Source organism: Copadichromis virginalis, linkage group LG13 (assembly GCF_057382275.1).
Source record: "Copadichromis virginalis isolate Kocher_CV1m ecotype Utaka linkage group LG13, C_Virginalis_male_GT1.1, whole genome shotgun sequence".
Lineage (NCBI taxonomy): Eukaryota > Metazoa > Chordata > Actinopteri > Cichliformes > Cichlidae > Copadichromis > Copadichromis virginalis.
This window is the reverse complement of record NC_140630.1, coordinates 21,937,802-21,962,416: the sequence shown is the minus strand read 5'-3', so window position 1 is coordinate 21,962,416 and position 24,615 is coordinate 21,937,802. Positions and strand designations below refer to the sequence as shown.

Genomic DNA, 24,615 nt, shown 5'->3' with positions numbered 1-24,615 from the left:
TTGGCCACCACTCTTCATCACAGGCTGCTTCCTCATTGTTCATCCCTTCATCAGCACCACTTTTACTGCCTCACATGAACTCCTCTCATAGTCTGTAATCCTGCTGTTCCTTTTGATGCAAAATGAATTGTTTACTGTCACCATTCTCACCTGCTCTTACCACCGTTTTCCCAATTCTTTCTCCCACTTTTGCGCGTTATTCTTTCCTTTCACAAAAAGGATAATTCCTTGAGTCGCTTGTTATATAGTCCAGAAAATGGTCCAGTACAGTTATGGAAATCTCTGACGGTGGTCCGGGCTAGCGTGTTGTTTTAGTCTAACAGTTATACAATCAGATTAGCACCATTGCAGGCACACAGACTAATGGGTCTGTATTTTCAAGGCATCCTCAATCAGCTGTTTCCGTGGTGATTAATGCATCTTGTTCTCGTCTCTCTCATTTGCTAGCTTTGCAACTTCATCATCCCTAGGAGTCGTACTGGAAGGGAAAAAAAATGGGGCAGAGTCTATGCTGCTCACCGGCCCTAAGAATAGCTCAGTGCGCAAGAAAATAAAGCCACAGTAACCTGAGCAGAAACTCCAAAGCATGAATGAATGAATGAATAAATATAATCACATTCAGATAAATCACTTCACCTTTGTTGTTGCTGGATGAATGAAATTTTTGCATTAAATGCTGTTCTCCAGCTTTTGTGTGTGTGTGTGTGTGTGTGTGTGTGTGTGTGTGTGTGTGTGTGTGTGTGTGTGTGTGTGTGTGTGTGTGTATGCCATATATTAACGACACACTGAAAAACATTAAGACTCACATTACTGTCAGACAAGTATTCATTTTGACACAAAAACACTGTTACGCCACCACCAAGCCTGTTTGTCCAGTTTAAAGAAGAGGAAGAAAAGAGAGTGCAAGCTACTTTCGGTTGCTCCCTTATTCAGAAGGGGTTTCCACAGCAGGTAGCTCTGCATGTTTGATTTGGCAGATATTTTTTTAAAACAATTGATTTGCCTTTCCTGTTGCAACCTGAAAGGGATCTGTGGTCTCCTCCGGGATCAAACAAGTGATCTTGTGCTTGTTAGGTGAAAGCAGTGCATACTGACAGCTCTCCTGCATGGCAGGTTGGCTTTATGCACATTAAAATAAATAAATAAAAATAGAGAGGCTATTAGATCATTCCACAGAGAGCTACTCATGTATGCTTATGAAACAGAGTGGCTGGAATGAGTAAAGGTATCACCGTTATGTGAAAGTTACAGCTTGGTGTGAAGTCAGTTGGCCAGTAAAGCTGCACTCACCAGATAGCCAGAGATACAAAACCGAGCTGCCGGGCTTCCTGAAGCACACTTTTGGCTGCTAAAGTACATAAGCACAGGCATGTACATAAGCACAGCAGCTTCGTGCAAATATGGACTTTTAACACATGCACAGAGGAACACTTTGATTCTGCACTGGAGAGAAGCACATAAAATGCTTATCTTTTTTCTTCTTCTTCCAAATTCTTTGCTTTGCTTTGTCTGTATACTCAAGCATTACCCAGCATGTGTGTGTTGTGTATCCACGGGTCACATTAGCTCCTTGTATCATCGTTTACTCTAGGAGGGGCCCCATTGAGGGTCCGCTATCGTCATGAAGCTGGGTGTGGTGACACATCCTCTCTCTCCGCCCCGAGGTGTTTGTGCAGCCTGAATAACGCGGCAGTGCTTGTGCGGGACCCGTCCGGTTTCATTTCGCTCCCACACTTTAACAAATTAATTATTAATCCCATTGCTGCTTCACTGTTAATGGCACATTTTAATTCAATAAATCTGGTTTTGAAAACTACATAGATATATAAATATATTTTAAAAATACTTCCTATAGATTACGTGCAGCTGGTGATAGAAGTGAAAGCACATTGCACGATAGAAAAAAAAAAATTGGATGGCGTGCGCGTTCGCGGAGTTCCAGCGCTGCGGCAGTTGCCAGGGGAGATAGGAGGGGAGGAGTTTTGATTGGCTGAAGTGGACCTGTTGCCATGACGACGGCGAGGGGTTTGGTAGCGTTGCCGTGCGCTGTGTGATCTGCGCGCTGCGTGTATGGAGGAAGCAGCTGCTGATCTGATCTCTGACATTGTGTGTGAGACAGACAAGACATCTGAATAAACTGCGCGCAGACGTGTCTTTAAACGCACCGCACCGAGGCACGCCGTGCATGATTGTGAGTAGCCGATTGTTTTTAAGTGGGTTGTAATTAAATAAGTGTTCGGCAGGATCCGGGCTGTGTTTCGAACAAGCTAAAAGTAAATGTGGTCAAGTGACTTTGCTTAGAGCAGCCAGCCAGCATGGCAGATCAAGCGACAGCATGTGGCCAGCTAGCTAATGTTAACGTTACTTCTCTCTTCTCCGGGCTTATGTCTTGGAGAGCATAAAGGGATATTACTTATAACACCAAAGAGTGTTTTGAAACATTCAAACAGATCCCTTTCTGCTCTTCCAGTTAAAATGTAATGCTAATGCTAGGCGGTATATGTGCCTTCCCCTGACCTGTCGAGCGGCTGCTAACGCTGCTCTGCCTGACGGTTGTTTCTCGGTGAGTTAAAGCTAGTAACATTTAGTGAACTTAGTGAAAATACGGCTAATTAAAACGGAGACAAGTTCCTTCGTAACAAACCCCGTGTGTCGGGAAATGTTGTGCAATACTCCGCGTAATTGCTCGTAACTTTGTATTCCTCGTTGTGCGTCTGACTTGTGGTTGCTTGTATGTGTGTGAGTGTGAAGTGTTTTAAGTGCTGTGTGCCTGTTAGTAGCTCCGGAGCATATCAGTTTTCTGTGCTAACAGCACTTTCAGCGTATCCTTTCCACCGATTTTGAGTCTCATTGTGTCTTTGAACGTCTTTCGCCTGTTTTGTCAGTCTGTAGTAGGTAGAAAAATTGAGCGACTTATTACTCCTGATACTGTTCAGACACATCTTCCCTGATAGCTATAAATAGTTGAATATTTCATTATATATATATATATATATATATATATATCGACGGCACCAGAGGTTTGGAGGCTACACTGGCTAGCCACATGATGTAATGGATTATCACAAGATTGTCCCAGATACAGAGTGCTCTACAAACAATGTCAGACTGTAGGAAAAATATCTCTGCCTACTGCAGTTGGCTATAATTTATATTTTGCTGTTGAATAGACCTTTATATACTTTCATGTGTTGTTTCTGGTGTTTGTGTGTGATGTTTCCTACCTTGCTGCCTGTTAGCATTGCATTTACTGGACTGGACAAACCTCATCTAAAATTCATTATGTGCACTGAGGTTTTATTCGTATATTTGAAGGGGGGGAAATGTGATGGAGAGACAAGTAGACTGACATTGTTCCTTTCACTTTGCCTGACAGTTGTTAAAGCCCTGGTGATAAAGAGAAGACAAAGACACCAGGAGCTTAAGGGACAGAAGAAGACAAAAAAGAAACAGATGTTGTCAGTCTGCCATTATTTTAATGCCAGAATCTTTGTGGTCATATTGTGGGGTCAAACCATCTGGTCTCTTTGTAAAACTGACATGTATCCACTCATGTATGTATTTGTGCAGAAGCCTCTGAAGGGTAAGCACTTTTGGATCCGAGAATAGACATTCATTACTATAAATAAGACCTGCTGTAACCCACTGATGTGGTTATTGCAATGTGAAATGGCTACATGTCTTCAGGGATCGAAAACACTGTCAGTACCTTTTGAATTATCTTTATATATGCACCATCACAAGGTTATTTGAGATGTTGGAATTGACACTATAGACAGGCTTTGTAAGAGGCAAAAGACAGGGGAAATGGGAAGGAGACTACTTAATCTTATTTCTGCTCTTTTTGAATGGGTCTGCTAACAGTACGCTGTGTTTGAAAAGGTAACTGGTAGACTTACGAGTGAGATCGCCGTGAGATGACAATATGAAACTGAAATTTACAACTTGACTGCACGACGACTCGTTCATGACATTGTTTGGAATCTTTTGCTTGAACTTCCTGACGGTAAACTCTGTGGGTGTTTTGACAGCCTATGAAAGAGTCATTTAATGAAATAGTAACAAACGAAAAGATAGTCTAATTGATGCCCACATAGTCACATAGTTAAGGTATCAGGTCCATCTTTTGATTACACTAATAGCAGTTTTATTCACTTTTTTGGGTGCTGTTTTACACCAGCTGAGCACAATAGTAGACGCAGGGGTGTCAAATGTATCTCAAGCTCCACGCATACGCTCAAGAATTCCACACTTCATTTTCACAACTTGGTAACCACAGTGGTGTAAATGTCGCTCGAGTCTACTGTACTGATGGGAGAACAGGAAAGCACTCGTCAGAGGATGTATAACAATGAAGCAACGTCACTGAAAAGACCACCGCAGCACATTTTTTTGTTGACCGAGTTTCGCACGGCCAAATAAAATCTTACATCCATTATCCCAATGTGTTAAGTAGGGCTGCCACAAACGATTATTTTGATAGTCGACTAGTCACCGATTATTTTTGCGATTAGTCGACTAATCAGATCATCATCCATTGGACGTACAGCGTACAGCTTATTGCACCAGCAGCATCTGGTCTTATATAACTATCATTAGCTTACAGCTTGAAGTGTTTATGCTAACTAAAAATAAAGACAAGATGGTAGTTTATTAATTTTTAATGAAATTTGCAGATTATTTCGGTGAAGTTTAATAAACTCCTTGCTTTCTAAAATATAACAGGACACCGGAGTATATTCTCCAGCATCTCACACTTCTGACAATCAGCTGTCTGCTTGACAGTTTTAGCTGTGCAAAAACTATAACTTTAATCTCAGCCAAACCGATTTACTCAGGAACAAATAAAATACTAAAGAAAGCCAAACAATAACATTTTTAAGTTATCTAAGTGACTTATATATATGTTTAACCTGACTAGCGAAAGACGGCGGTGGGTTTGAAAACGATTTGCCGGGAGTCCGGTGTTCTCACGGCTCTAGTTAGCCTTGCCCCCGCCTAGCTAACGAGCTAGTGGGTAACAGACGTCTCCGAAAACGTCGGAGCGCTTTTGAAAATATGTGGTGTCTTGATAAACTGAGCAGATATTTGAGGTTTACACAGCTACATTCAAGCCTGAAAATATGTTAAACGTTTATTTTGTGCCCCAGAAAGAATAATAAGAGTAAAGTTAAAACTAACTAGCTGCCGCCATTGTTGACAGCTGCGCTATGAATTCTGGGACACAGCTTCTTCTTCTTCGGGGTTTAACGGCAGCTGGCATCCTTGTACATGCAGTGCTGCCATCTTCTGTTTCAGTCCGTTATTACACTCTTAAATCCTACTACCGGTACTCATTCCTGCGTCCTTTGTGATCTTACAAAGCTTCAAACGATGCGTCGACTATTAAATTAGTCGTCGACGATTTTAATAGTCGACATAATCGTGACTAGTCGACTAATCGTGGCAGCCCTAGTGTTAAGTATGACCGATTAAATGTAGTAATAAGGAGACGGCTTGGGCCTGTTGTGTCATGTGGCTGTTACCTTTTATCCAAACGAGTGACACAACACGCTCAGTTTAAAAGTGCTGCTGCTGCCATGTAATCGGTCTTATCACAGAGTTGTGTACTTTGACCTGGAGCTGATGAAAGATTGTGTCCTCTGAAAAATCCACCATGTTCTCTATAGATATGCGAGCGGCTGTGGTTTTTGAATTCATTACAAAAGCTGACCCACGCGGCAGCAACTTTTTTGGGGGGATTGCTTAACGCAGAGTAAAGCTGGTTTCTCACGGATTGGCTTAATAGATTTGTGCTCAGAGATTTGTGACCTACTGTTCTCTGCAATCCCTGTCATTACCAAGTACTTTGACTTTTTACTGAACATTTAAAATAGTTGGTGCTCGGGTGCTGTATTGGAAAAAGCTGAACAACTGATAACTGGCAGAATAAGGAAGTTTGGTTTCTTGAAGTGACTGTGTTACCACGATGCTGCTGTTGTGTGCATATTGCAAAGTTTAATCACATTTGAAAATAGAATATCTAAATTTTAGCAGGTGTTCTGCATTTTTTGTTGTTGTTGATTGATTTAAAGCCTAAAGTAAGTCTCCAGTAGTTTCAAATTACTTCTTTGGACCTTTTTTTTTTCAACTTTAACTTGTTCAATTAAACAAATAATTACTTGAGATTAGCCACTAATCAGTGACCTTGAGATCTGGCTGTTGACAGTGGCCTGCCTGACTTTATGCTTCATGCATAAAGTCAGCTTGAGTGATCACTTAACCAGAGCCCCTGATTAGTCATAAAGGAGGGGCATCCCCAGGAGTATGCTGTGTGTTGTTGTTGTTTTGGGTCTGTCACATTCTTCTAATCAAACATAGGGGGCTAGCTCTGAAGTGAGTTGTAAATGTCAACACCTGAAAAGACATGTTTCCACTCACACGCCCACTCGCTCCTGTGGCCTTCCTGGTCATTATTTATTTTTTCTGTCCTATTTGGGTGATCAGCTTGTCTGCTCTTTGCGATGTTTCACATTATTTAGTCTCTCTTGAGAGTTCACCGTGCAGCTAAATGGCATCTATTTTTATGCCCTGAGCTTGGCACAGCTGTTTTACAAACTGGCGTCAGTGTTGTAATTAATGTCACAAGCTGGCAAAAAGACAAAACAGGTTGATTCTGCGTGATCTGAAAATCAGTTTTTCCCTCTTTAAGCGTCTGTTTAGACGTCGCATACTGGCAGCGGTTATCTCCTTCTCGCGGTGCCCCTCTGTTTACTCTACTTATTGTTTTACATCTCTTGATTGACTCTATGGTGAGTCGCCTCCCTCTACAGCCCCCCACCTCCTGACTGCTCCTTTGCCTGTCTCATTTCTGACTGTGTGGACTCGAGACACAGCCCATTAGGGCCCGCCTCACTGAAAGCAACAACTGATGTGGCTGTTTCCTTGATTGAGAGAAAGGAAGGGGTAAGGACGGCCGTGTCCTCTGTCACAGTGGCTCTTTGTCTCATTTGCTTAGGCAGAAATAAAAAGATTTATTTAATTGATACGACAACAACAACACAGGCTTACCAGCTTGTCTGTAAATCCTCACTAAGTATCATATATCAGTGTCAGTTTAAGTGTCTCAGAATTTCTACAACTGTAGCTTAGGTGTTTGGACAAAGTCAAATGTAAATGTCAAACAGACTGACCGCCTTTAAATAAGAATTTTATACTGGGCCGTGTACTTTAAATGACTCAATCATAGAATAATTGATGAGCTTGTATTACTAGACCAAATCTTTGCTCTTTCAAAAAGCTGCATCTCAAAAAGTAAACGGCATTGGAATAACTAGATTTCTACTATGCCCTTTCACCATCAAGAATGTATATTCATTGTTTATAATAAACGGTAAATGATTACACTCGGTAGTTTCTCTGCTGCTGAAAAAAGCAAGTATTTTGTGACTTTTCACTGACCATTTTAAGTAGTTGGTATTCAGTGCTCTAATGGAAAAGGTTGAATAAGTGATGATTGGCAGAATAACGAGGTTGTTCAGCACTAATTAAGATGCAGTTATTATAATACTGCCTAATAACAATACTGAGTCGATAGTAAACAACTCTTGGTGACTATTGTTGCTGTTACCATATGGTTCATATTTATAATTTGATGTTAAACAGCAACACATGGAAAGCAGAATTTGTAAAGTCTGTAATGTATAAAGCAAGAGGTCAGCTTTTTAAGTGAAGGGTTCAAAACTTCTTATATATGGAGCGGGCAGAGCTCAGTAGCTGTGTGCTTATATTTGTTTGCCACGTGTGTGTGCTTTGGTCGATTAAGTCAAATGGGGAGATTCAGTAAATATTTTCATTCTGCTGGAGCTTCATGGTTGACATGGATATCTATCATGGTTTTGTCAGAGCCCAATAATGTTTTATTTATTTATTTTGTAAAATCAGGAAAGAAGTCTTTCCTCATTTGAGTTCCCTGTGGGGCTTTTTTGGTGTTTTCTGCGTTTCATTTGCAAACACTGTTGTATTTTACTGCACATAGAAAGTTTTCTCATACTCAAGGACTGACCCTTGACAATTATAGAAACGTTCTAATTTCAGCCGTTTCCTACAAGACCGTGGAGCTGTGTTTGCAAGCATACAGCATGAAGTTGTTTTTTGTTGTTGTTGTTGTTGTTTTTTTTTTTTTTAATATTTGAGAGGAACTGAGGTTGTTGTGTGTGTCGGTATGCTGAACTTACAGGCACATGACTGGAAAGATAAGGTTTCAGTGTTGGCTAGGGACTGGCATGTACTTTGGAAGGCCTCACCTCTGTTGACAGTCAAAGTGCAGTCTTGAGCGTTTGACTCTGAAGTTGTTGGAGGAGGTTAGTGTCACTGACGAACATGAACCGAGCCATTGCCCGGCCTTTTGATCGCTTGTTTTTCCCTGAGTGATTTCATTAGTTGATACATTAGGTCCAGCCAGGGTGTTTGCCAGCTATCTGTAAGCTACACGAAGATGGAACTCCTAGATTGGCCGAGTAAATACTGTTGCTTCAATAGACGCTACCTTGTAGCCTCGTGCTGCTCGATTTCACTGTTTTTGTCGTATAGCGGGCCTAACTGTCTCTGTGTGAAGTCTGAATTTGTTGTCTGAAAATGAACTTCCTCAACAGGCAGGAGGTGTTTCCTTCCCTCCCGGTCCTCTGTTTGAAAGTGCGAGGTGAATACTGAGCACTTCGGAAACATGACTAGAGCAAAAACAACTGCTCCTTTGTGCGAGCAGAGTGTGGGGCCAGTTGTAATGCTTTGTGCAAGCTTTTTCATTTGCTTTCACCTCGGACGCTGAGGAGATCCGTTAAAGTCTTTGACAAGTTTTAGTCAGAAATGTATCGTTAGGGCGTGCTTTAATAGTAGCCTAATTTACCTTTCAAAGTAATAGATTCTTTATTTATTATGACACGGTTTAACCCCCACCCTTGTAAAATAAAAGAGCAGGCCACTTGGCTAACCCGCTCTGGAACAGCCTCTCTCTCTCTGCCTGCTTCTCCCACTCTAACTCAGTCCCCCCTCCTTTTGTTTCATTCACATTTTTAGAGCTCCAGCCAGACTGGGTAGTTGCCTAAATATCAGTTAGGGTTTCGAATAACAGCCATCACAATGGGGCTTTGCGGCACACCTTTGTGTATCTGTTGTAGAGGTGTAACTGGTTTGTGTCAACTGGTTTGTTTCTTTGGAATAGGGTGTGGTGTCAGCGTATGAACTCGAGGCTGTTATCTATACAGAGGTTGTTTTTCCTTTTTCTTTTTGTTTTGCAGAGGAGAATCGTATGAAAGCAGTTTGCTTAACAAAACAGATTTTTTGGGAGCATAATTTCTGTGTTATATGAAGTAGGCCTTAATAGCTTAGTCAGTAGTGCCGTGACATCCAGGTTGGCAGTGGCCTTTCTCGCCGCTCTTTGTCAGACAGGTTTGTGGAGAACAGCAGCAGACTGCTGCTCTCAGCATTTTCCGCCTGTATTGATCTCCCCCACATTAGCCCTCTCTTCATGCACAGACATGAGCACAATTGCTTCCCTTACAGCATTGGCTGCCGTGGCAACTGAGTCCTAATTGTGAGATTCGCTCCCAGAAAACATCTCAAAGCAGTATCTCTGTATTTTAATGCCACTATCATCTCCTTTAAATTCCCCTGTACATATCTGACATCTCAACGGTTTGATTTCCCACTTAAAGCTATCTCCATATGTCTTTGTGTATTTTTGAATGGGCTAAGTGCTTAACAGGATAAAAGAGCAATTTGAAAGGGGAGAAAAATGTGCCTTGGCACCTGCTGTTAGCCTGCCTGTTTGCACATGAATATGATGAGGCTGGCGGATCGCACGGCTATTTTAACTTGCAGATGAGCCATCAGGTCAGCGCCATTGCAGCTTTGGTGTATTTTCAAGGATGAGTAGCAGTCAACAGGCCAGTCTGGCTTATTAGCTCCCTCTCCCCTCTCTGCTCTTTACATACTACTATCCCATTATTCAGTGGATTCCCAGCCGCCTCTCTTTGATGCCTTTTCATAAGAGCAATGATAACTGCAATCATTGCAGCAGCAGTGGTAATTGACCAGCTGCAGTCATGGTAAAACACTTCCTGTGTTTGGCTGGATGCACGACAGCCCTCTCATCCGTCCACTGTGCCTCTGTTGATATTCAAATGGCAAGTCATCAGGAGGAGCTATTTAAAAGAGGATAAGCTCTCTTTGGCACCCAGAGGCCCAGCTGAGAGGTCAAGTTTGGGAAGAAGAACTGAGGTGAAGCTCTGTTGTGCTTTAATGTTAATCCCTGATCTGATACTTTAGCTATATTACATCTTCTTCATGTCTCTCTGACATAAAACAGAATCGGGCTATCAAGGGTTTACAACCAACTGTGGCATATAAGTGGCCACACCTTTTAGTCAAATGAGCTGACGTATCTTTTTTTTTTTTTTTGCCACACCTTTGCTGACTTCTTCCCTCCTGTGACCTATATATTTATACTCACAAAAAAGGGCTTAGTTGTTGGTCAGCAGGCTGTTTTCCATTTAACTACATTTTAAAAAGACTGGGTTTCTTGTCATGAAATCCCCAAGTGTCCTTTCTATCACTCCTGCATAAGAACATACATAAATATTGAGAATCTGCTAAAAAATCTGCCCCAAATTGTTGCCGTTCACCTAATTTGTCTAAATGAACTAGATATTTGGCCCAAACATGGCTAAATGTATTTTAAGATGATATGTCCCAAAGAGCTTATCCTGAGAGAATAAAGTCAGTATAAACATAGTCTGTAATGCTTTTAGGAAGCATGAATAATATTTTCTTCTGAACATGTGCACTTGTCTCTCTGCTTCTTCATTTCTTTCTTGCTTGTTGACATATTTAATAACTTTGCTTTGCTGAGAGCTGTGATTCAGCCGAGATTGACGATGCCTTGCACAGCCTACCTTACTACCTCTAAGCCTCACTTGCCTCTCTCTCTGTCTTTCTCACAGGTCTAGGTCTCTCTGTCAAACCTTCTGTCACGCTCGGTCCTTTCAGAAAAGTCTTCTCCCTATCGTTATCTCTTTCTGGGTTGATGCTGCCTGACACTTTGCCTTTGGCCTGGAAAACTTATTGACTTGCTTCTTTTTTATCTGTAATTTAAATCGCAGACGTTTATGTGATGCACTAGAGCAATTCAGCTGCGCTGGAATATCCACTACCCGGGGAAAGAACTGAAATCCAGAATGCATGATAAATCTAAGACAATGTGCTGTTATAACAGGAGTATATACACATACACTGAAATGCACACTTTTATTGTGTAAGAGATCACAGACGTCTAGGCCTAGCTCCTCTCCTTGGCTCGAACACCTAGCCCTGCTCTCCTTGTGTCATTCCCCCCCCCCCAAATGTCCACTTGGAAGGCTAGACTTTTCTTCTTTTGAGCCCCAAAGGAGAGAATTGGGGCCATAACCAGAATAGTATCCATCTGCTATAGGTTTATCCGCTTATTGAGAGTTTAAAGGTCATTTTGTAAATGCACTAATGCCTCTTTCCCCCCCTCCTGTCCACACTGACTGGGTTTGACAAACTGATTTGTGTGTATGTTTGTGTGCGCTCACACTCTCACTCCTGTCTTTGCCACTGTGCAAACACATGAGTTTGACCCAGTTCTTATCACAGAAATGAAAAGGCATGCCCATCCACCACCACGCTGCGACTTTACCTCTCTGACCGTCCAGTCTAATTCCCATCAAAGTCCAGATCCAGAACATCCTAGACCTTCCCAGAATCGGGACATGCTGTAGACCTCAGTAGAAGCATTTCTTTTCAGAGGCTTTCTTTTCAGTGATTTGAATGTGCCAGAGTCAGCTCAGGGTGGGTTAATTATTTTTCTTATGGATTCTTGCTTGTGGGATTTCTGCTCTTAATTGAAGGGATGGCAGGGTTGTCATGGTGACACCCAGGACATAAAGCTTGTTGTGAGCTGACACGCGGAGTGATCTCTTTGTGCTCTTGGCCTCAACAAGCAGTTCGATTCAACATTATTCACATAATAACAAATCACAATAAGTACTGCACACAAACTGCTGCTTGTATTTTATGGGGACAAAATTTATTTTCAGATAATGTGATGCTTAGTTTAAATTTCCAGTAATGTAGGTTTGTCTGTAGCCCAGATCATTTCTCACTCGAGCTTCAACTTAAACTGCGACAGGAACTCTGGTGTTTAAGATAAAAGGCCTCTTCAGAGCTCATGTTAAAAAGTATTGATAAGTGTACTCAGGTTCATTTTGTTAATGATAAAGTGCTCTGGCATTTCCCCGTGCTCCTAAATGACTGACAACTCTTAGGCTTGTAGCCTCTTTACACAACTTAATATGCCATGCGACAAATGCAGACTTGATCCTGGCTGAATGTATTTCGGTCCGTAAGAGCTATCCAATCTGTAAGATGGAGTCCTTGCACTTATTCCTGCAGTCGCTGGCTGGTTTCATGCTCATTTACACATAACGAGCAGCTGGGTCTTGTCTGAAACGAGGTAGGCGTTGAGGAGTGGAGCCTTAAGTCAGTTCACTTACTTGAGAGGATGTCCTCGAAGGTCCTCACGTGGAGTCGAGAGGAGGAGGAGGAGGGGGGCTGAGAGCCTCTTGGTCCTCGGCAGGGATGGAGGAGAGAGGCAGTGAGAGGGCCATGAATTGCAATAGAGGCCGACAGCAACAGGGGGTGTGCCCCCAGGGAAACTTAAGAAAACAAGGCCAACGCTTGGAAGAGCACATCCTTCCAAAATGTCACTTTGAGTTATTTCATACTGCAAACTTTGCTTTTAAATTACTTTGAAATCTTCCTTTTTTGATGGTAATTTTTTTTAAAATGTACCTTTTTTGGTCTTGTCTTTGCTGCTTGATATTAACAACCTTCTTTTTTCTTTCTCTCCAGACCTCTTTGATTTAATGGGTCCAATTATTGGGATGTCACCAGATAAGAAAACGGAAATTCCGGGTATGCAAGAGGAGCGGGCAGGGCTCAGAGGTGTCTGCGGTGTAGGAACGCTGCCCGAGGCGGAGTGCGCGTCCAGTCCGCTGGCAACTAGCGTGGATCGTACCGGAGGCACCGAGGATGAGGAGCTCACTAACCTCAACTGGCTCCACGAGAACCTGCTTCAGAACTTTACTCTCGGGGGCCCCGAAGCTCAGACGAGCGGCAGCCCCCTCTTTGACATAGAAGGAGACTACGGGTCGAACCAGGGCCCGTCGTCCTCCTCATCTTCGTCACACAACAGAGGCAGGGAGAGGGATTCGATGAAGTCGAAACCACCTTTCTCATTTTCCCTGCTCATCTACATGGCCATCGAGCAGTCTCCCAGCAAGTCGTTGCCTGTCAAAGAAATCTACGGCTGGATACTCGAGCACTTCCCGTATTTCTCCAACGCTCCCACTGGCTGGAAGAACTCAGTTCGTCACAACTTGTCCCTGAACAAATGCTTCCGCAAGGTCGAAAGGAGCTTGGGAAAGGTAGGTCTCAAAGTGACTTCAAACTTTTATGCACGTCACTTAGATTTACAGTTATCCTTCTGTAGTTGTCAGCATGCATCTGTTTGATGATGTGACATTTACAGTTACAGTGGCTTTGTTTAGCACTGTTAGCAAACAGTGTGCTAGAGTGTGAAGCTGCCACATGGCTCATGTGACACACAGCTGCACAGAACTCTGACTCGGCTATGATAAGGGTGGAATCCAGTCAAGGTCAAAGATCCTCCTCCTCCAGAGGATATGCAAACACCGCACACTGAGATAGGACAATATCTTTAGAAACACGTCAAGGTAGTGCAGCTAGAGAGAAGCCTCCCACAATCTGAACCCACACTGCACAAAGGAAGCAAACGCGACCTTAAGTCCTGAAAGTGCACAAAGAACAATCTTTGTCTACCTGGTCCTGGCAGACATACACATCATTTATGGTAGCTTGTGTTTCTACAAGTAGTGGCGACAAATAACAAGGGGAAAAAAGAGAAGCTGGCCTACTCATGTTCACATGCTTGTAACAAAGGGAAGAACACATACTGCATATAGTGTGCACACATGTCTGTGAATTTGAAAAGTTAGTAAAGCTGTGAATTTACTCACTAACGGCTGTTATTACGGTTTAGTCTGAAAGGGGGTGTGTGTGTGTGTGTGTGTGTGTGTGTGTGTGTGTGTGTGTGTGTGTGTGTGTGTGTGTGTGTAAAAAGTGTGGAGAAGTAGATTCCTGGATTCTTCTGTGTAACGGTAAACAGTGGCGGTGGCACAATACCCTCTAAACACCCAAGAAGTCTGTGTATCATGAGATTTTAACATTGTGAGAGGATGTGGTTTGAAGCCCCATGTCATGGCTGTATCTGGCTAAAACCTGATATTTGCCCATCTAGGGTGGGAATGGCAGTTTGCACTCAGCGTGTAGCAATACAATGCAGTATAGTCCGCTTAGCATGCAGGTGCATAGCATGAGCCCTCCGTCTGCTGAGACACTAGCACCAGTTTCACATGACACTGGCTGGTGGTTTCCGTTGCTATGGAGACATTTCCTTCTTCCTGCATCAGAGCTGGTTGGTAATCTGAGTCAAGGTTATTCTCCTCGCTGTATTCTCCCAGACTGGGCAAGAATACGCCACCATCAGATAAAGTGACACACACATCACCAGCAGATACAATTATTCTTCACAGGGAGCTGTTGAGTAAAAATTTCCTCTCATTGTAAAAGCGTTTATATTGCAAAGTTTGGTATTTGCTATTTTTCACTGTGGGACTGTAATGAAATTTGAATCATTGCTGCGGTCACTATAGTCCCACCAGCTCTGACAGCGAAACATTTCAGGAATTCTCATCATTTTTTCAACATTGCCATTTGAGCGTGTTGTGTCTAAAAGGTGCTGTGAAGCTTATAATTGAAAAGTGATTTGGAAATGAAGTGCATTTCCACAGTGACTAATCTCTAAAAGGTTTGAGTCACACTTGACTTTTTTCCCTGATAAATGATGATCTTGTCATTTGTAGTTTTGTGCAATTACTCAGCTGTACAGATCACCCAAATTGATTTTCAAGTCCTCATTAAGTCTTTAAAGGTACCCTGTGGATTATTATCTCCACTAGTTGCGGGCCCTGTTTTGTTTACATCTTGCATGAGGATACACATACCAGCCACATGTGGGATACATGGCCACACTGTTCTGCAGCAAAGCGGTGAAAAGGATTGTGAGCTACCAAACAGAAATATGAACAAAGCTTCCATTAAAATAATGATTATGTAAAATTTGCTGAGGTGGGAATTGCATGCAAATTGTTTGTAAGGCTTCAGTGATTCAAAATTAAAATTGTGTTCATTACTTACAGTTTTAATTGAACTCATGTGATCAAATATTTAATCGTACAAAGTGACAAAGCATGTTATTTTTACTAAAGACCTAACTCACAAACGTTTATAGCATGTTTTCGCTCTGATTTTTATTTATTTATTTGGATTTTTTTTCTGAAAGCCAGACCGAACATACTGTATTTTTGGTGTTTCTTTCAGGATAATGTTCTGCCTGCTGCTTTTCTTTTGTCAGTTTTGTTCTCTTGCGTTGAACCAAATAAATGACGTAACAGCTTTTGCTTAGTTCATGGGGACTGGGAATGTTTGGGCAACAGGATAAGACGCCATCGTTAAATCCTCTGAAAAGAAGATCATATGACAGGGTTTTTATTGTTTAACATCAACAGATCACCTCCCCCCTGACCTCTGCTCACAGTTTCTTATGTGGACTTTCTGGCAGCTTCATTACTTTGTAACATGGGTTTAGAGATTTGACTGTCCCTGCTTTGTCCTACAGGCCAATGGAAAAGGGTCGCTCTGGTGTGTTGACCCTGAGTACCGCCCCAACCTAATTCAAGCTCTTAAGAAGCAGCACTTCCCAGCCGCACATGCCTTCTGCACACCACCCGCCTCCCCACCCAGGTGAGCGGTCATCACTTTAATCATTCAATTCAATTTGTTGCTTATGATGGTCAAGGGAATTATTATGTCTCAAATATATTTTGCAGGGATTTGTTTTGGACATAAAAGGAAATACCTGAACTTTATTTAGAGCAGGCTTGTATTAGCGATTGGCTTTCAGTATGATTAAAAAAAGTGAACTTGGTCACATACCAACTCCAATATGCTTCCATTAGCTCCTTTAGACTTACAGCAATACACTTAGTGTACCATGGTGAGTGATGACTCACCCGTGACAGGTAGGAGCACAACAGTTTGAAACTCTCTGTTGTTAGTTTAACAACAAGAAGAGCATTATTCTCCTCACACTCGTATGTATATCAAACCAGCTCCTCCCTATGGTCACAATGCCACAGCTTTGCTAAATGTAACTAACACATAAGACGAGCAATTGAACCGTAAACATAATGGGGAAAAACTGAGAACAATTCATTTAGACAGAAACATGATAATGCCCAGAAGCTTCTGCAAACCCAGAACTTCCCCAATACTCACGCTTCTGGGAAGCTACAGTACAAACACTTCATGTAACAGTTTCATATACACCACCATAGCATTTTAGTAGACAGAACCCATATCTTCTGCTTTTATTGTGAAACATGGAGGTGGAGGTATACCATAAGGAGCAGCCTTGATTTCTTTCTCCTGACTTTAAAATCCCTTTTTTTTAAGCTGAGGAAATATTTTATCTTAACAGGTTTGTAGTCATTTGTAATTATTTGATAACTAATTCTTAATAAAAACACAGTTTTGAAAGGGCAGAATTTGGCTCTTCAAACGTATCATCTGACTCTTGGTGTCCTTTGTTTACTTTCTGCAGTGCCTCCTCACCCCCTCGTCATCTCTTTCTACAAGGTTGCTCATTTAAAGGTGAGAGAAAAGCAAATTGATCAAAGTTTTCGTATTTGTAAGCTGTTTGCCCAGCAATGTGCAGATGTGTAGTGCAGTTTTGTTAGCGTGTGTTTGTGCACTGTTTTGATTATGTTGCCTTTGCACATTTCAGTCCCAGAACATTCAGCATCACTGTGCTTTTATGCTCAGCTCTTGGTTTGATTTGTTGCTTTCAAGTCATTGATGCCTCATGTTGACCATAATGTTGACAGCTCCCGTCGATGTCTCTCCCCCCCCCCCCCCCCCCCCCCCCCCCCCCCCCTTGCCTCTTGGATTTGTAACCTTGACGACAAGCAGAGGTTCTGCTGGTGCTCAGTATCGAGCACTCAGTCTCACTGTAATCATTAATAATTTAGAGCCCTAGAAGTGAGCTGTGAGGCTTTCAGACACTTTGTCAGATCTCATGAGATCAGATGCATTCTGAAAATCATGGGCTTATATTTACTCTGATTTGTTTTTGCGAGTCCTCTGCATATCCCGTGCGTTCTGTAAGCACTGATTGGATCGCCGAGTGTATAGCTTAAAAATAATGGAGCCCAGTCGGTCAAGCCAGTCCTAGTAGGGATGTCATGCTACCATGCTTTCACACCGTAGGACTGACCATCGTGCATGTTCTCTCCTCTTCCAGAGTCTGACATTGATGCTGCCACTGCCATGATGCTCTTAAACTCTGCCCCTGGGCACCACGTTGACCCGTGTAAGACAACCTACAAGTAGCCATACTTTCACCTCTTCTTTTAGCTTTGTGTACAACCCCTGACATACCACCCGTCATTGCTTAAATTTTCTTTGATGTTGTGTGTGTTCAATTCTGATGTACACAGCTGCAAGAAGAAGTTTGAATGTCTTTGAATCATCAGAATATCTGCTTTGTCTAATGATAGACAATGTGTTTGTTTTTTTTTATCTTCATCTAAGCGGCGGTAATAGACAGACAAAATCTCACCAAACTAAAACCACACAAATAGTTGTAGTTCACACTTTACACACTTAGTAATGAAAAATTAGCAATGAAGCAAAATGGATTCATCCGTATCTCCAAGATGTCTTGATTGAAGGGCCCTCTTTAGGTCATGTCAGTGTGTTTCAGATGGGCTAAAGTTAGGAATCAAAAGGTAAAAACATTTGTATATAAAGAAAAGGTAGATGAAGAATAAGGGTTTTTGTTAAATTTTAAAAGGGCTTTCTGTAAAAATAAGTTCTGAGAAGTGATTTAAAATTGGATATACTGATTTTGGTAAGTTCCTCTGGTAAATAGTTCAACACTCTGAGAGGAAATCAGAAAATGACGCAGGCTATAGGGCGGGTTAGGAGGCTCTGACCTGAAGAGCATAACCAGCAGCTTGGTTCATAAAGTCTGTTGAAATCTGATGTAGGTAGGAGCAAGCCTGGGTAAGGCTTTAAAAGTAATGAATAAGTTTTTAAAATCAATTCAGTATCTAACAGGAAGCCAGTGCAGTGTAGCCAGGATAGGAGTGATGTAGTCTGGTCTCTTTGATTTTGTTAAGAATCTGGCAGCTGAATTTTGAACAAGCTGGGGGCGGGAGATGAACCTTTGGCTGAGACCCGAGTTGAGGGAATTACAGTAGTCTAAACACGATGAGATGGTGGCATGGATGACTTTTTCAAAGGCCGCTTGAGATGGAAACAAAAAAATGTGTAAACTTTTGTAAAGTTTCTTAATTGTAGAAAGCAGGATTTTGGTGATTTGTGAGTCAAAAGAAAACTTGCATTAGAACCAGGTTTTGAGTGGAATTCTTGAAGTTGTAGGGCAGATTTAAGTCGCTTTAATTCAAACTTTATATTTAAATAGCACCAAATCACAATGGTCATTTCAAGGCTCTTTATATTGTAAGGTAAAGATCCTGCAATATTAAGAGAGCAGAGGGCACTAAGAAAGAGGGCCAGTGTTGAATAATTCAGAATGATTAAATGCAATAGTGGTGTACAAATGGGAAGTGAAGAAGAAACACATGGGAATCATGGGAAGCCCCCAGCTGCCCGGTTCTATTGCAGCATAACTATAGGTGGGCTAGGGTCACCTGATCCAACCCGAACTATAAGTTTTTAAAAAAAAGAGAAAGTTTCAAGCCTGATCCTAAAAGTAGAGATGGTGTCTGTCTCCCAAACTGTCATAGGCTCTTTAGAAACTATAGCAAACGCAAGCAAGTCAGCAGTCTGAGAGCAAAGTGCTCTGTTAGGCACTAAGGTAAGGTACTAAGACGTCATTAAGATATAATCAGGTCTGATTATTCAAGATTTTAGATGTGAGTAGAAGGCTTTTAAATTAAATTCTGGATTTTACAGGTAATGACAGGGAACATAGTTCCTGTATTGTGACATCTATGATTTAACGTCAGAGAGACTTCTTAAGATTTGAGATTGTATTTATGTTGATACTTAGTAGAACAAACAACTGTGTATTATCTACATACATGACGGGGAAAACGCTTTATTTATGGATTACCTGACCCAATGGAAGCATGTAGATGGGGAATAAAAAAGGATCAAGAACAGACCCAGGGGAGGTGGGCTGAGGATGAGAATTCTTCCATTACAACAGAAAAAGGATCTGTTTAATAAATAGGAGTGAAACCTGGACATTACAGACTTCAACATACAACTGTTTGTGTTATTAGTTCATTGTTTGTCTATAACAAACAATGAACAAACTCAACTGAACCTCAAGCTCAGGCTTTTTTTTTTCTTTAAAATGTATAGCAAGACAGCTTTAGGAAGTGATTTTAGTGCTTGATCTTTCAACAGGGCAAAAAATACCATAACAAATAATTTCATGTATTTGTTAAGGTGTATTTATTGAAATCACAGTTAATTTTAAAATCTCTCGTTTAGATTTTGATTTATTTTCTCAATGCAAAGTTTATATTTCCTCTTGCAAAGGTTCCCACAGAATCATTAAATGTTTACTTTTTCTAAGTTTCTACGTCTTTTACGTCCCCCCCCACGAGTTTTAATTCTGCTTTCACATTCATGCAGCAAGCTATTTTAAAACTACGTTTTCACTGCTGGTCCTAGACAAATCTTAGTTCTGCTTTAAACTTGTAAACAAAACAAGTTAAAGCCCCCGAGTGTCTTAATGATGGTGTCACTTTTTTTTTTTTTTTCTTTCAGAAATCTTATTTCAAACCAGTCATTTATCTCTCTGTAACAAGACATCCTCATGCACTGAACGGTCACTTATCAGGCTTTCATCCTCTCCTCAGGCAATTCTGACAGCCCTCTGGACCTCTCTCGGCCCGACTCTGTCTTGGTGAGCAGCGATCCAAAACAGGACCACAACTACAGCAGCGCAGCCCTGCAACGCTGCTCCTCTCGCTCCTCCTCATCTTCTCTTTCCTCCCTGGACGAAGGCGGCTGCGAACGTAGGCAGTCTCGCCGCGCCGGCAGCGAGGGTTTCCACAGCGACGAGGACTCCGACCTCTGGGACGAGAGGGGCGTTCACCAGACTTCTCGCCGTCCGCTCGCCGTCAAGTGGCCCCTTAGCAAGAGGGCGCGACGTGAAGTCAAGCCAGAGCTGGACGAGGAGCTGAAGGAAGCCGCCGGCTCCTTGCTGCACCTCGCCGGTATACGCAGCTGCACGGAGGGCTCCAAACGCACTGTCAAGAGCACAAAACTTAGCAGGAAATGAATTTTCTTTTACCCCCATAAGACCCTGGACCCAGTGAAACCCTAACCTCTGACCCCCTGTGTCCCAGTGTGCCTCCTTCTCCTAATCTGATCGTTCACTGGCCATTTTGAGCCTTTTTTCTTTTCCTTTTTTTTTTGGTTTGTTTGTTTGGGAGTATCTCTGTCCAACAAAACAAATGGCAATAGTATCGTTCACACAGGAGAACAAAGCCATATACATTAACTCGGGGGTAACTTTTGAGGGTGGGTGTTTGGGCTTATGGAGAACCATCAAGATACCTATCCAAAACGACCTGCCTGCTTTCTGTTGGATTAGAGGACTGTGATTCAAGAAGTTTCCTCTCAAAGACAAAAAGTGACACAAGAAGAAAAAAATAAATAAAACAAAAAAAAAAGCTGAAAGCTGGTTTTATAACTCAAAGCGTTGCATGCTTCCTCTTCAAACCCGTATCCTCTTCCAAGTGAATCTATTTATGAAGCGAACGAGTGCATGTTTGTAACAGATGAAATCTAACCTCCTGGTGTTGACATTTTCTCCTTTTATTTTTCCTTTTTTGTTGGTTTTGTGCTAAAGGAAAAATAAATTACCACTGTTTGGAAAGGAGTTCCTGCTCTTGTAGAAGAAAAAAGAAAGAGATGCAATAATTAATCCTCAACCTTAACTTTCTGACATTATTCCATGGTGGCATATATCAGTCAAGTATGCTAGTTAAACTTTACAATTAAGCGAATGAACGGAGTAGTATTATGATCTTGTTATGCGATAAACTTGCTACACGCGAGCCGCGTCTCGTTTTCAGGATTAGCAAAATGTGGATATAGTATTACTCTGCCACTGCCAAATTGAGTTGCAAAGTTAGCTAGGACTTTGCTTGATTTTGCGCGGCCATTGCAGCACAGCTGTTTTCTTTCGGTTTGTGTTTGTTCGTTTGTTTTCTTCCCAATCCACTGTTAATGGGACATCTCTTCTCATGTTTGGCGACAACCTATGCAAAGGGTACATCTGCCTTGTTTTGCCAGGTGTTCGCTGCGTGTTCATAGGTTATCCTCCATAAATTTTCTTTTTTGTGTGCACATACACATGTGCGTATCACAGTGCATGCTGACATCAGCTGGACCCTTGGATGACAGTCACGAGAAAGAGTTTAAAATTTTTTTTAATCCTTCTACTGACAAATACAATGAATATAATGTACTATCGTAATGACACATCTCCCTGCTACTGCTGTACTGTAAGAGCTGCTCGGTGCTCTGCTTGCTTTTGGGCTTTCTGAATGCAGAGTTGGCTAATAGTGAGGCGAGGGGGAAAACGGAGCGGATGGTAAATGACCGCCACGTCTCACGCCAATATTTGGATTTGCAGTTTGATTATATCTCTGGCCTTGTTTATGATACCTTGTACTTTAGATAATTACTAAGTTATACAGGTAATTTTGAGTTGGCTGATCTTGTGGCCAAGTTAATTCACATCTTGAAGGAAGGTGTGTGTGTGTTTTTTGTTTTGGGGTTTTTTTCTGTTCTGAGACCCACAGCATAGAGCATCCAAATGTAAATAACAAGAAGGGGGACAGTATAGTCACAAAGAAGTCAACTCTGTACACGCAGTTGCTCGCAGGCGAGATGCTGAAGACGCTTGTTTGTGCTCTGTGCTGTGCCCTCGGTTTTGGCTGGCTGCTAGTTTTTCGTCCTTGCTCTTCCTCCTAGAACAAAATAAGGAAGTGCACGTTCTCTTCTCAAGCTGTGAAATGGAGTGTTTATTGTCAGTTGATTGCACGCGGTTCTCTGAGGGGAAGTTGCGAGCCACTTGCATAGAAGGCCACAGTTTTCTGTTTTTTAAAAAACAAACAAACAAAAAAACCCAAATAGAAGCAGCGTACAGTCAACAGTAGCATAGATGAGTGATAGGATAACAAGCTGGAAAATGTATTCCCCCCCCCCCCACTGTACTGGATCACATGGTGTGACTGGTAGTATAGCGTGCATGGTCGGTGCCAAACATTTTGTCGTGCCACTGATGCAGAACTGCAAACTGGCTGCTTTGTTTTTTTTTTGTTAATATCTATAAACCCCTCCTACTGCCACACTGTAATTGTGATCTGGAGTTTTTGAATCAGGAAACGGGCGATGACTCTGGTCAGTACGGTGACATAACCAATCTTTTGGTTTACATTTGTCGCTATTGAGTGGGAACTGCTCTTTGCAGACTAAGCCGCAGTTCTCAGCTGATAACAGAGTGCATACACTGGTCTTGTTTAGCTGTGGAAAAAAAAAGAACAAATTGTTGTTCATTAATCATCACCTTATTTATGACTTTAATTTATGGGACTTTTTCCCCCGAACGCATCAGACACTGGTTATTTAAAATAAATGACTAGGCACAGTAATTTTTTTCCCTTCATTCTGTGAACTTCCTTTAATAAGTATTTTTGTTTTTCTCCTTGTTTATTTTCAGCAACACACCTTCCTCCCCCTCCCCCCCCCCCCCCTTTTTTTTTTCTGTCTTGTTACAGTGATTAAGTATTTTGCCAATGTCTGTTGTCTTTAGAGCGGGTGTGTTTTCAATTTAACCATGACTGCCAGGTTTTCTTGATGTTTTTGTTTTGCTTTTTGTTAGGTTGGATAGAAAACAGTTAATTAACATTGATCCTGAAACCTTTTTCTGTTGCCAAATCGATGTACAGCTGGGGTGTAGATAAATTTAAGATTGATGCACCCAATTCCCCCCCCCCCCACACACACACACACACCACCCCATGCGCACCCCAAGTTCTTCTGGGCTCATTTAATCATATGGTTTTGTTTAGGTATTATGACTTAAGTAGTCAAAGAAACTGGAGATTAGCTGTAAGACTCTTTTATAAAAGTACTGCCACCCCATAACTCATGCTTCCAGGTTTTGTTATTGAATGTTTTTGAATATCACTGTAAAACTGGATCTGAGTTACTCAGTCTTCAAGCAGCTGCTGTGTAGTTTTCAGACCTACTCTTGAGTGTCGGGACAGCCGCAGAGAAGTTTTGGAGAGGCTAAAAAAAATCAGCCTCATCCTTTCTGTAGCACTTGAGAAATAAAAGAAATGTTTGTCTCAAGGTGACACCGAGCCAGTCGAGTCGATCTGTGGGTGAGCTACCAAAACATTTCTGGGTCCCAGGACTTGCACAATTCCAAACCCAGTTCCCTTATTGCTCAACAGCTGTTATAAAATATTAATTATGTGATTCTGTTGCATTTCCTAATTTCTTATGGGTGTGCTGAGCATTTTTTTTTTCTTGCATTTGACAAAGCTGCCAACCCAGTATGAGTTTGTGTCAGTTGTCTGCCATGTCCATTGGACCGACACACCTTTTTGGTTTTTGTATGCTAACCTCTGTTGATAAAATGTTTATAAGATTTATTTTCGCCAAAGATATGCAATTGCATTATATATGGTATTACAAAAATATTAATAAAAACCTGTTCTTGTTTATTGCCGTGTGCATCTTTTGGTTTCTTTGTGGAAAATGGGGCTTGACTTGAGTGGGTTTTTTTGGTTGATTTTTTTTCTTTTTTTCCTTCTTTCTTTTTTTGTCTGTAAGAATTTTTTGGATCGATCTTGTCACCTGCTGCGAAAGCCACAAGATCAGCGATCCTTGACTCTGTGGTTCTCGGTTTTCACATAACAGTGCTACAGCTGGGAGATATTTCCCACCAAGTCCAGCAGTTTCTTTTGACTGCGCAGGCTTTGCTCAGCACTAAGTGTGGCAGCACCATGACACTTTCCCTTTCTGTCTTCTCCTTCATGTTTTTTTTTTCTTTTTTCTTTTTTTAAATGGCCGGCTGCCAGAAGTGCACCTCGCATTAATGTAAATTCCAGGGCTGCGCCAGTGATGGATGCATCATCAGATGTGCTAACGACACTCTTTGCTGTAAGTTAATTAGTCATGGAGGACTGTGGGATGAACACAGTGTGACCCTGAACAAGGGCTTGTCTGACTAGCCTCAGGCCCACTGGCACAGCTCTATTGTTCAATAGAGTCCTGTGTGTCGATGGGGAAGGGGAGGGGATGGGGATATTGGAAGGAGGGGGGACTTCTCCCTACTGACTGCCTCAATTCAGC

At 41.9% G+C, this 24,615-nt stretch overlaps 1 protein-coding gene across 2 annotated transcripts; it reads left to right on the top strand.

Annotated features, from left to right (window-relative positions):
- Positions 1-1,991: 1,991 nt before the first annotated feature.
- foxn2a (forkhead box N2a) lies at positions 1,992-23,984 on the top strand. Of its 2 annotated transcripts, XM_085478006.1 has the most exons (6): positions 1,992-2,191; positions 12,910-13,484; positions 15,818-15,942; positions 16,802-16,851; positions 17,501-17,569; positions 20,097-23,984. In XM_085478006.1, the coding sequence occupies exons 2-6, from the start codon at positions 12,924-12,926 to the stop codon at positions 20,519-20,521; spliced, it is 1,230 nt and encodes a 409-aa protein (XP_085334132.1). In that variant the 5' UTR covers positions 1,992-2,191; positions 12,910-12,923; the 3' UTR covers positions 20,522-23,984. The 2 variants fall into 2 exon arrangements, with proteins under 2 accessions (XP_085334132.1, XP_085334133.1); XM_085478007.1 differs by lacking the exon at positions 17,501-17,569.
- The last annotated feature ends 631 nt before the right edge of the window (positions 23,985-24,615 follow it).